This window comes from Budorcas taxicolor, chromosome 17, assembly GCF_023091745.1.
Source record: "Budorcas taxicolor isolate Tak-1 chromosome 17, Takin1.1, whole genome shotgun sequence".
Classification (NCBI taxonomy): domain Eukaryota; kingdom Metazoa; phylum Chordata; class Mammalia; order Artiodactyla; family Bovidae; genus Budorcas; species Budorcas taxicolor.
Window position 1 is genome coordinate 37,105,403 of NC_068926.1, and position 13,619 is coordinate 37,119,021.

Consider the following 13,619-nt stretch of genomic DNA (forward strand, 5'->3'; position numbering starts at 1 on the left):
TCTCCTCCTGCCCCCAATCCCTCCCAGCATTAAAGAATTTTCCAATGAGTCAACTCTTCACATGAGGTGGCCAAAGTATTGGAGTTCAGCTTTAGCATCATCATTCCTTCCAAAGAAATCTCAGGACTGATCTCCTTCGGAATGGACTGGATGGATCTCCTGGCAGTCCAAGGGACTCTCAAGAGTCTTCTCCAACACCACACTTCAAAAGCATCAATTCTTCGGTGCTCAGCCTTCTTCGCAGTCCAACTCTCACATCCATACATGACCACAGGAAAAACCATAGCCTTGACTAGACGGACCTTAGTTGGCAAAGTAATGTCTCTGCTTTTGAATACGCGATCTAGGTTGGTCATAACGTTTCTTCCAAGGAGCAAGCGTCTTTTAATTTCATGGCTGCAATCACCATCTGCAGTGATTTTGGAGCCTCCAAAAATAAAGTCTGTCACTGTTTCCACTGTTTCCCATCTATTTCCCATGAAGTGATGGGACTGGATACCATGATCTTCGTTTTGAGCTTTAAGCCAACTTTTTCACTCTCCTCTTTCACTTTCATCAAGAGGCTTTTTAGCTCCTCTTCACTTTCTGCCATAAGGGTGGTGTCATCTGCATATCTGAGGTTATTGATATTTCTCCTGGCAATCTTGATTCCAGCTTGTGCTTCTTCCAGTCTAGCGTTTCTCATGATGTATTCTGCACAAAAGTTAAATAAGCAGGGTGATAATATACAGCCTTGATGTACTCCTTTTCCTATTTGGAACCAGTCTGTTGTTCCACGCCCAGTTCTAACTATTGCTTCCTGACCTGCATACAGATTTCTCAAGAGGCAGGTCAGGTGGTCTGGTATTCCCATCTCTTTCAGAATTTTCCAGTTTATTGTGATCCACACAGTCAAAGGCTTTGGCATAGTCAATAAAGCAGAAATAGATGTTTTTCTGGAACTCTCTTGCTTTTTTTCATGATCCAGCAGACGTTGGCAATTTGATCTCTGGTTCCTCTGCCTTTTCTAAAACCAGCTTGAACATCAGGAAGCTCACGGTTCACGTATTGCTGAAGCCTGGCTTGCAGAATTTTGAGCATTACTTTACTAGCGTGTGAGATGAGTGCAATAGTGCGGTAGTTTGAGCGTTCTTTGGCATTGCCTTTCTTTGGGATGGAATGAAACTGACCTTTTCCAGTCCTGTGGCCACAGCAGAGTTTTCCATATTTTCTGGCATATTGAGTGCAGAACTTTCACAGCATCATCTTTCAGGATTTGAAACAGCTCCATGACCTCCACTAGCTTTGTTCATAGTGATGCTTTCTAAGGCCCACTTGACTTCACATTCCAGGATGTCTGGCTCTAGATTAGTGATCACACCATCATGATTATCTGGGTCGTGAAGATTTTTTTTGTACAGTTTTTCTGTGTATTCCTGCAACCTCTTCTTAATATTTTCTGCTTCTGTTAGGTCCAGACCATTTCTGTCCTTTATCGAGCCGATAGTTGCATGAAATGTTCCCTTGGTATCTCTAATTTTCTTGAAAAGATCTCTAGTCTTTCCCATTCTGTTCTTTTCCTCTATTTCTTTGCATTGATCGCTGGAGAAGGCTTTCTTATCTCTTCTTGCTATTCTCTGGAACTCTGCATTCAGATGCTTATATCTTTCCTTTTCTCCTTTGCTTTTTGCCTCTCTTCTTTTCACAGCTATTTGTAAGGCCTCCCCAGACAGCCATTTTGCTTTCTTGCATTTCTTTTCCATGGGGATGGTCTTGATCCCTGTCTCCTGTACAATGTCACCAACCTCATTCCATAGTTCATCAGGCACTCTACCTATCAGATCTAGGCCCTTAAATCTATTTATCACTTCCACTGTATAATCATAAGGGATTTGATTTAGGTCATACCTGAATGGTCTAGCGGTTTTCCCTACTTTCTTCAATTTAAGTCTGAATTTAGCAATAAGGAGTTCATGATCTGAGCCACAGTCAGCTCCTGGTCTTGTTTTTGTTGACTGTATAGAGCTTCTCCATCTTTGGCTGCAAAGAATATAATCAATCTGATTTCGGTGTTGACCATCTGGTGATGTCCATGTGTAGAGTCTTCTCTTGTGTTGTTGGAAGAGGGTGTTTGCTATGACCAGTGCATTTTCTTGGCAAAACTCTATTAGTCTTTGCCCTACTTCATTCTGCATTCCAAGGCCAAATTTGCCTGTTACTCCAGGTGTTTCTTGATTTCCTACTTTTGCATTCCACTCCCCTATACTGAAAAGGACATCTTTTTTGGGTGTTAGTTCTAAAAGGTCTTGTAGGTCTCCATAGAACTGTTCAACTTCGGCTTCTTCAGAGCTACTGGTTGGGGCATAGACTTGGATTACTGTGATATTGAATGGTTTGCCTTGGAGATGGACAGAGATCATTCTGTTGTTTTGAGATTTCATCCAAGTACTGCATTTTGGACTCTTTTTTTGACCATGATGGCTACTCCATTTCTTCTGAGGGATTCCTGCGCTCAGTAGTAGATATAATGGTCTTCTGAGTTAAATTCACCCATTCCAGTCCATTTTAGTTCTCTGATTCCTAGAATATCGATGTTCACTCTTACCATCTCTTGTTTGACCACTTCCAATTTGCCTTGATTCATGGACCTAACATTCCAGGTTCCTATGCAATATTGCTCTTACAGCATCGAACCTTGCTTCTATCACCAGTCACCTCCACAGCTGGGTATTGTTTTTGCTTTGGCTCCATTCCTTCATTCTTTCTGGAGTTATTTCTCCACTGATCTCCAGTAGCATATTGGGCACCTAATGACCTGGGGAGTTCCTCTTTCAGTATCCTATCATTTTGCCATTTCATACTGTTCATGGGGTTCTCAAGGCAAGAATACTGAAGTGGTTTGCCATTCCCTTCTCCAGTGGACCACATTCTGTCAGACCTCTTCACCATGACCCACCCATCTTGGTTTTCCCGGTGGGTATGGCTTCATTTCATTGAGTTAGTCAAGGCTATGATCCTAGTGTGATTAGATTGATTAGTTTTCTGTGAGTATGGTTTCAGTGTGTCTGCCCTCTCATGCCCTCTTGCAACACCTACCATCTTACTTGGGTTTCTCTTACCTTGGGCATGGGGTATCTCTTCACGGCTGCTCCACCAAAGCACAGCCACTGCTCCTTACCTTGGACGAGGGATATCTCCTTACCGCTGCCCTTCCTGACCTTCAACGTGGGATGGCTCCTCTAGGCCCTCCTGTGCCCGCACAGCCACTGCTCCTCAGGTTGCTCCTCCTGGCTGCTGCCCCTGGCCTTAGGTGCCAGGTGGCTCATCCCAGCTGCCTTCCCTGGCCTCCAGTGCGGTGTGGCTCCTCAGGGCCACCACCCCTGACCTCAGACCCAGGGTAGCTCCTCTCGGCCGTTCCTGCGCTGGTGGAGCCTGGCAGTCTCGGCTGCTGCCCCTGACCTCTGATGTGGGGTAACTCCTCTCGGCCGCGCTTAGTGGGCCAGGTCACAGCCACCCACGCTTAGTGCGCCAGACAATGACAACGTGGCATATAATTGACAAAAGTTACAAAATGTGATTGGAGAATGAATATTTAACTCACAATGCTTTCTTTTTATTTCTAATAATATTAATTCCCAAATTAATCAGTAAGAATATCAATCAATTAATTATGTTTCTAATCATTTTTATTTAACAAATCAATGGTATTTAAGGAGATATAAAATTAAGTCAGATCACATTGTGTCTGTGTAAAGAGCAGGGGAAGGGCAATGGGACTAATGTCTCCTGTAAAATATAGTCTCTCACTCACTTGAGATTCCCTGTGAAACAATGAGATGCCACTACACTCCTATCAGAATGATGAAGTCCAAAACACCGACAGCACCAACTGCTGGTGAAGGTGTGGAGCAAAAGGAGCTCTCATGTGTTACTGATGAGAATGCAAAATGGTATAAGCTACTTTGGAAAAAAAAAATGTGGCAATTTTCTTTTCTTTCTTTCTTTTTTTCAAAACAAATCATGCCCCTAGGGTCTAACCTAAGGATATGAAAACTTAACTCTACCCAGGGAGAGTAGAGTTAACTTACTCTAGACAGGGATGTTTACAGCAGTTTCATTCAAAATTACCAAAAATTGAAAGTAACAAGATGTCCTTCCGTAGGTAAATGAATAAATATACTGTGGTACATCCAGTGTATTCAGCGATTTAGGAAAAAAAAAAAAAAAAGAGCTAACAAGCCATGACAGAGGAACCTTGAATGTATTTGCTTCTCAGAAGCCAGTGTGAGAAGGCTGCATATTGAATTGGGCCAGGGTTAGGGTTATGTGTGAGTCCAACTAAATGACAGTCTGAAAAAGGCAGAACTCTTGAAACAATTAAAAACGTCAGTGTTTGTCAGAGGTTAAGGAGGATGGAGAGATGGACAGGCAGAGCACAGAGGCTCTTTAAGGCAGTGAAACTATTCTGCATGATAGATATGCACGCATGTCATTATACATTTGTCAAAACCCATGGAATATACAACACCAAGTACCCTATGTACTTAATGAACCCTAATATAAACTACGGGCTTTTTTGGGTTAAAGATACCTCAGTGTATTGTGATCATTTTTCTCCTCCCGTGGGAATGTTGATAGCGCCGGAGTCTGCACATGTAGAGAACCAGAGGGTGTACGAGAAAATCTGCGCTCTCTGCTCAGTTTCTCCTTGAATATAAAACTGCTCTGAAAAAGAAAGTAGATTGTTTCCAAAAATTCCTTCTCTGTGAGAAAATCATGGCCCTTTAAAGGTACAAAGTTGTGAAGTGGTATATATAAGTATATTTGCATTAGTAAATTTCCAGAATTAGATTAGCATTTGAAGCATAGTAGCTTTATATTAATCTTATGTTTACCTGTAAACATTTTAGATAAGAACATTTCAGTAAAGTTTATGTGATACAAAACAATTTACACCTTTATTTTTCCACATTTTATAGAAGCTCAATTTAGGTTAAAGATTGTGTTTTTTGTTTTGTTTTGTTTTTATTTTGTTCAGACTACTTTTAACCAAGATAAGTTTAATTCCATCAAACACACAGTTTAACAATTTACAATTCATTTAAGTATAATAGTTTTCCATGTTGAATTTGATTCACGGATGCATATTAAATCACCATATTAAAGTTTTGATACTTTCCTTATGTCATAAATGCAAAGTACTTTTCTGAGAAATATTTTATATAAATTTAAATATGTTTACATATTAAAAAGCTTTAAAAGTTTTTATTAGCAATTATTTAATAGATTGATAAAAATACAATTCCAGTATGCAATCTAATACATGAGTAGAATTGATACTATAATAAAATATTTAATATCTTCTTATTTAATTTCTAAGATTTCAGCTTTTATTAGAATTAAATTAATCAATTTCAAACTAGAAATGCTAAAAAGAGGCAAGCAATATTATTATATACTTAGATTTCAATATTTTTATGTTGAAAGTAATTAGTATGTTTTTCTGATAGATGGGGAGTAAGGATAAAAGGGTAACTTCAAAGAGTTAATAACAAATTACAACTTTTGAAACACTAGCATTAAGCATAATTGGTAGAATCTGTAATTTTGAGCACTTATTATGTACTCAAAACTATGGCTGTACTATCAGATATATAATATACAACTATCCTTGGTTCCATAGGGACATGGAGAAGTGAAAGACAAATATCATGTAATATAGCTTATATGTGGAATCTAAAATAAATGGTATAACTGAACCTATTTATAAAGCATAAAGTCACAGATGTAGGAAAAAAAAAAACAAACAAGCAAACACCTTTTGGCTACCAAGGGGAAAGTGGGGGGAAGGATAAATTGTGAGATTGGGATTGACATATACACACTACTATTTATATAATAGATAACCAGTTAGGAACTATTGTATAGCACAGGAAACTACTCAATACTCAGTATAACTTACATGGGAAACAATTTGAAACATGGGAAAATAATCTAAAAAAAGAGGGTATATATGTATACATAAAATTGATTTGCTTTGCTTTACAGCAGATGCTATTAATAGCATTGTAAATCAACTACACTCCAGTAAAAATTAACTTACAAAAAAATCAAAGCATATGAGAACTTGTGCGCATAATGATAATATAGGATTAATATGCATGTTTGGGGCATGTGGTGTTATCAATCATGTTTTTGCTCACAAAATAATTTAGTTGGAGTAAAATTATGAATCTAGTGTTTAAATGAGAAAACAAAAGGGGGGGAAAGTCAGAGATTCCACCTCTTTCTTTGCCCCACAAGGCCAGATGGATTTTAACTGCCCTAGAATGACTCAGTCCAGAGTCAGCACAGCCCTGGCATCACTGCATTCACAGGAAGGAAGATGGGGTATAGGCACCACCAGTTGGGGACCTCATTCATCTTGTCCTTAGTGTCTAGAACAGGGACAGCAGAGGAGATCTCTTACTGGTCTCTGGCAGCAGAAAGTAACTTCAGAAGAGCATTTCTTTTCCTTCATTATACCAACCTAACACCACTGAGGATTAAGTATTGAGAAAGGACTCACCAAAACAAACAAATCAACGAGTTAGCTTCCTTCCTGAAGTTATTCTTGAATGAGGCCATGATATATTAATATACATTGATGTTTGTTTCTAAATAGCTTCTGTTTCATTAGTAATGCTACTTCTTTTTTTTTCACATTGATACTCATTAAAAAAGTGGTAAAGATTTAATACCAAAAGTCCCTGATGCTGGGAAAGATTGAGGGCAGGAGAAGAGGGCCTTAGAGGATGACATGGCTGGATAGCATCGCTGATGCAATGGACATGAACTTGGCAAACTTCGGGGGATGCTGAGGGACAGGGAGGTCTGGCTTGTTGCAGTCCATGGGATCATAAAGAGTTAGACATGACTGGGTGACTGAAAACAAACATTTAATATTTTCAAATCATTATTTTGCCTTTACTCCTTTTAGCCCATTATAATAGGAATTTTTCACTTATTCATTAAAATGTTCCTTTAAAGTTACAAGCTATCTCCAAGTTAAGTAATCTAATGGGCATGTTTTATTCCTTTAAAAAAAAAACAAAACTCTGAAATGTTTATCATGTCATCACATCCTCTTTCTTGAAAAGTTCTTTTCTCTTTTTCTTCTTCTTTGGTACTTTCTTATAGTTTCCCTGCTATTTTTCAGGTACTCCTTTTTTTTTTTTTCCCTCTCTCTCTCTCCCTTTGAAAATTCTTTTTTTCTCTACCTGTAATTTAAGCAGTAATTTTGCCTGGTTTATTGTTATATTTGCCTTTCATTTTTCAAATAATCCTTTGACAAATTTGTTGAAACCATGTGTGAGTTCATTTTAAAATTCAGTTCTGAAGATGAAAAAAGTAGAGAATAAAGGCTAGAAATGATAAGATATTGCCTGGGTGTAAAAGTCACTGAGCTCCTCTCTGGCTTTGTAACTTTGAACAAGTTACTTAATCTTTCTGTGCTTTAATTCTTCTTCATCTGTAAAGTTGTGGTAATTATAAGGTCCTTCATGTTGGATTGTTATGAGAGTTAACTGATTACATATATATAAAGTTCTTGGCACATAGAAGGTCTGCATTACATGTAATCTATTATTCATAATAGATGTTTCTATTACTAACAAAGACCTGTGACAGAGGTTACCTAAAATATCTAAATTCTATAAAATTTTCCATAATTATATGGTTGTTTATTGTACATACAGGAGACTCGGGTTCCATCCCTGGTTTGGGAAGATCCCCTAGAGAAGGGAATGTCAACCCACTCCGGTATTTTCACCTGGAGAGAGGAACCCAGTGGGCTACAGTCCATGGGTCACAAAGACTCAGACATGACTGAGTGACTAACACTTTCATTTTCCATCGTACATTTCAGTGGAATATCAATGCCTTAATTGTAATCTTTTAATTTTTGTTAGCTTTGGATTGTCAGCAAACAACTTAATCCCTGGTTTTACTAGGGTATTTACAATTTGGGAAATGGAAGCATTCATGAAGAACATGATGATTGTATTCCTTGATTTGGTCAAAATTAGAATGTAACAACCCCAAATTATATCTCCTCAATAGCAACTAAACAACAACAACAAAACCCCAAATTTCAAATATTAACTGAAAAGTGTTCTGCATTTAAATTCTATTTCCCATGTTCTTATCTGCTTATAACAATGGACCCAGGGGAGCTCCCGAAACTCCATCCTTCTTCCCATCAGTCCAATGAAATGATAGGAAGGCCCACGGTCAAATACAGAAATCCAGGGAGGGCTTTGGAATGGTTTATTCTCCTTTTCCCTTCTTTGATCAGTTTCTCTCTCTTCCTGACACACACATGGGCACGTATACTTGAAGGTCCCTCTTAGGCAGCTTTCACAGACACCAAAATTGCTACCTGTCCCTCTGTACTTGATTACTTTTCTCTTTTGTCAGTGATTTCTGTGTTTTTATGAGAACTATTCTAATTACCATTTCTTACTGAGACTAAAATGATGCAAAATTGACTTAATCCGTGGCACAAAGTTTACATCGTGCTGTAGAAAAGAAGTTATTGACAGGATTGTTAAACACTAAAATTGCTGAACAACAGAAGTCATTTCAACGTCTTTGAAAAATAAGATCTCATCTCTCTGAAAGATTGTTTTCCATCTTGTCTGGGAAGAGAATGAGAATTCAAATATTGTTCTTCAATCCCCTGCTTCTCAGATATATATTTTTAAATCTTTAGAAATCTTTAAAATTGTAGATTCTGCTACAGCCTAATTGTCAAAATGAACCACAATTATAAAGTTAGTTTTTTTTCTTTAAAGATATATTGCAAAAGTTCTTAGCTAATATAATAATACCTGCTTTTTCATTTATAAATTATGTTATATACTATATTTTATAGACTGTATTTATAGACTGTATGTCAATATTTTATATCACATTTATTATCAACATACATTCATTTCAATGTGTTATTTATGAAGACAGCAGCATGCATATTTTTGTAAGAAAAATTCTTGTAAACTAATTATGTCAAGAGAGTAGTGTGTGTGTGTGAGTGCTGTCACTTCAGTCATGTTCACCTCTTTGCAACCTTATGGACCATGGCCTGCCAGGCTCTTCCAGCCATGGGATCTTCCTGCTGAAGGAATCAAACCTGGGTCTCTTATGTCTCCAGCATTGGTAGGCAGGTTCTTTACCACTAACATCACCTGGCAAGCCCAAGATAGAATAATTGCTGTTATTTTTGAAGATATATGCCAACAACTACTTTCATTGAGTGTGAAGTCCCCAGTATTTGGGCTATTTTATGGAAGATATTGAATTCTGTAATGCATTATTACTTCAATAAGCTCATATTTTAGTTGTGAAAACGATATTTGCAAGGTTAAAACTTCAAGATACAATATGCAAACATAGATCATATTATTCACCACGTGCTCTTAAAGGAGAGATAGATAAATATCAGAAAAATAGACTTTCAGAAGAAAGCAAATATGAGTTTAGCATGATTAAAAATTTTTAAAAAAATTGTAAGTACATACACAGAAAATTCTTCAAAATAAATCTAAATATATAAAAAAGATGCACTTCCAATTAGAAACTTGCTATACTAGTTTGGAACTAGACATGAGCTTAAGTTTAAAATGCAGTACAATCTAAGCTTACGCTTGGGTAAGTCATTTCCTCTCCCTAAACTTCATGGTCAAAATCTCTGAAATCATCACTCTAATCATGTATAATGAGGAGTTAAACTAAGATGTATTTAATCCTTGGAGCCAGTTGAAGTTATCTTTTTTTCTGTGTCCATTATAGAACCAATGACTTTGGCATTGAGGGAACACATAGTACATATTGTGTTTTTAAATTTGATAACAATTAAAATTTTTATCCACTCATGTTAATGGTCCATTCTTTTCTCCTTGTGTAGTAGGCAAAGTAGAAGCATAAATATTATGTACAAAATATGTTATCTGCTAGGTATCAACTTTGAGCATTAATAAAATAAATGATTCCCTTTTAATAATATTGCTTTGAAAATAACTTAGTTCTTTCATTACAGGAGATAACTGCAAGGCCACTGAATACAGCAAGATGAAAAGTATGCTTTTAGATTTACAAAATCAAAAATACATCACACAAGACAATGAAAACCCTAATGGTGATGACGTATTTCGGAAGAAGTTGCTGGTGGATCAAATGTTTAAATATTTTGATGCCGACAGTAATGGACTTGTAGATATTAATGAACTAACTCAGGTATGATTAATGATTAACAAGCTTATTTAAGTATAGTATATTCAATATATTTATATTTGTGTGAGTTTTTACCATATTAATAAAAATATTGAATTCATATTGTTTGACTGTAGGCATAAAATATTTTAAGAGAAATATTTGACTACTTTTTCAGCAGTATGAATTTCAAGTAACAAATGTAATTTGTTAATTTCAAGTAACATCATACAAGATCCTTATATGATGTTACACAATTTAAAAGAGGCATCTACTTTTGACAGATTTCTATACCTTAAATGCCAAAAGGAATTGCCAGTTCTCTATTTATAGAATTTATAAAATACCACCAGATATGTTCTGGAGCTTTTGTAATTTTCTTAATTTTCTTATGGGAGCTTGCTTAGCTAATATTCAAGGACATTATTGAAAAGCAATTGAACACATCTATAACATAATGTAAATAAGTGATTTAAGAAAGCGCTAAATTATTGATCTATTAGTACTTTTTCAATAATCAAAAATCAACTATATTAAATCCAGTTTTAATGTTATGTCTATATTATTAAACTTCATGTCTTTGAAAATTGTCACCAAAATGATACATACATAAAATTTGTTAAGTGAATATTTTAATACACAATTTTTTTTATGTGAGCAATTATATTTGTGAAAAAATGGATTTATTTTTATGTGTGTGTTACTGAGACTGATAAACTACTCTGAAAGAAAGTGAAATACCCACATTTAAGAACCTAAACTGGTTGATAGTGGTGGAAATGTAAAATAAGGAACATAAGATTTTGCTGTAAACATACATATAGGTTTTGAGGGAGAAAGGGAAAGAAGCCAATCCAGAATGACTAGGAAATTAGTACTAGCTCTGAGGAATGCTGCTGACTGCCTGATAATTCCTATGTTGGATCTTAGGTAGATTTTGCTTCTGTGCTTAACAGTAAAAATAATTTTAAAAAATTCAATTATGTATTTTCACAACATCATGCCATTCATATTTCATAGTTAATTTAATGGCTTATTTTAAAAAATCAACAATGTGGAATATCAGTTTTATTTTGCAAGCATTCAAGTTTTGGGATAGTGTAACTTAGAGGAGTCATTATCAAAGTGACCTTCTGAGCCAATTGACTTGTCAATTTCAGTTAATTAAAATATATATCATTTTCATTATCTTCTTTAATCCAGCTTATACTTATAGAACAGTTATAAGTCCTAGGCACTGGAATTCAAGGAATGAAACTTTGAATTTTAGGGTAAAAATAGTAAACTTTTCATTCAGATAGCTATGTTGGTATATAACTCATAATTTATTTTTCACAAATGAAATTCTTTAGAAATTTAAACTTCTGATAATAATCAGAGATGACTAGACAATTCAATTAAATGAATTATAACTAAAACATATCACCTTGATCTTTGTGTGCCTGACATATTCAAATGTAGTGGTTTTGGTTTTGAGTCTTACTTTTTTATTTTATAATATTTTCACTCTCTATTAACATGTATGTACTACTGTAACCACTGGTTGGATGTAACACATAATTTGACCAAATCTAGCTATTATAAGATCCACATCTGAGCCCAAATGGAAAAACTGATCATCACTGGAAAATGGTATTGAAAGCACTCACTAGTAGCTGTTTTAAGTTTCTACTACATCCAAGTTAATATTAATTTCCTACAGTAGCAGTAACGTAGTTCAGCAAACTTTGTGGCTCAGACAACCTCTCTCTCAGTTCTGGAGGCTCAGTATCTGAGATTGCGGTGTTGGCAAGGCCATCCCCCCTTAGAAGCTTCTTGGAGGAGTCTTTTCTTCCCTTCTTCGGCCTCAGGTAGCACCAGGTATTCCTTGGCTTGTAGTCCATCACTCAAGTCTCTGCCTCTACAGTCACATAGCTACTCTCTGTGTACTGTCTTCACATCATCTTGTCTCTTCTTCAAAGGATACCAGTCATATTGGGTTAAGGGTCCTCCCTGCTCCAGCAGGACTTCATCTAACATCATCGAAATACATGGAAATTACTCTATTTCCAAAAAAAGTTTACATTCTGATGTCCTCAGGTTAAGGCTTTAACATATCTTTGGGGAGGGCACATATCAATCCATAATAAAGTCATCTGGTACAGAGTTTAGTTTTTATTATTATTATTATTATTATTATTTTGATTCAGACTTAATTTACATCTGAAAGTGCCCTCCCAATTCATCTGAAAGTTACCATGCAGAAATGATCATTAGAATCCCACTTATACATTGGTCAAACATGAGGTACACACAAAGAAGGATCTCAGAAGGTAATAGTTACTGACTCCTCTGCACACATCCCACAAAAGTCAGTCCTTCCTTCAGCTTTATAGAGTGGAAATGGTATCATCTCATCCATCAGCAATCAACTAACAGCCACTGTGGAAAGGATATAACATATTTCTAGCTAGTTACAGCACAAATACTGTTTTTGACTTGTCTCTTTAGGTTACAGGTGCTTTAGAAAAACTTGTATTTCAAGTATTATAATATGAAAGTCAATGATATATATGACTTTAAAAATCAACTTGGAAACACGTAACATCATCATTTAATATCAAGTTTCAAAAAGATGTAAATTAGAGGAGTAAAAAGGGAAAAGATCTTAATGGTTCTGTTAATAATTTACAAACGATGTTTAATAGAAATGTAATATAAAACTCTAAGACACTGCAAGTAAAAATTCAAGAACATGATTTGACTTTGAGGTTTTATAAATGCAGCATTAATGCTTGCTATACATGTTCTGTTCTTACTCCAAATAATGAATATATGTATTTATATATGTGTATATATATATATATATATAAAATCTTCTAAAGCTTCTCTTGGATTTCCCTGGTGGCTCAGACGGTAAAGAATCTGCCTACAGTGCAGGAGGCCCGGTTTCAATCCCTGGGTTGGGAAGATCCCCTGGAGAAGGAAATGGCAACCCACTCCAGTATTGTTGACTGGGAAATCCCATGGCCAGAGGCACCCGGCAGGCTGCTGTCCCATGGGGTCTCAAAGAGTCAGACATGACTGAGTGTCTTCCACAACCACAAAGCTTCTGTTGCAGGAAATTAGAAACTAAAGTTCTTTCCATTTGAGAGAAGATAATAAAAAACAATAGCTGAAGGGGGTAAGACCCATGAAATCACAGCAACTCGTAATAATAAGAAAGTACTTGCTAGTGTCAGATGATAAGGTATAGACCTAGATCTCATTCGATCCAACTCTTCACCGCTCTAGCTTGACATGAATACTTGTTACCACATGCTTAGGATCTGAGTCTGGTTTTTGTATTTTGAAAATATCCAACTGTAAATTCAAATTTATCAAAATTGAAACTTTATACTTTCAAAAGAATC

The 13,619-nt window shown here is 36.0% G+C and overlaps 1 protein-coding gene across 1 annotated transcript in view; it reads left to right on the forward strand.

The window, feature by feature from the left end:
* Window positions 1-13,619, forward strand: part of FSTL5 (follistatin like 5) — an 858,755-nt gene that overhangs the window by 397,941 nt on the left and 447,195 nt on the right. Inside the window, exon 4 of the mRNA XM_052654835.1 lies at window positions 10,055-10,251. Within this exon, the coding sequence (XP_052510795.1) occupies window positions 10,055-10,251 (197 nt within the window). The remainder of the gene's footprint in view (window positions 1-10,054; window positions 10,252-13,619) is intronic.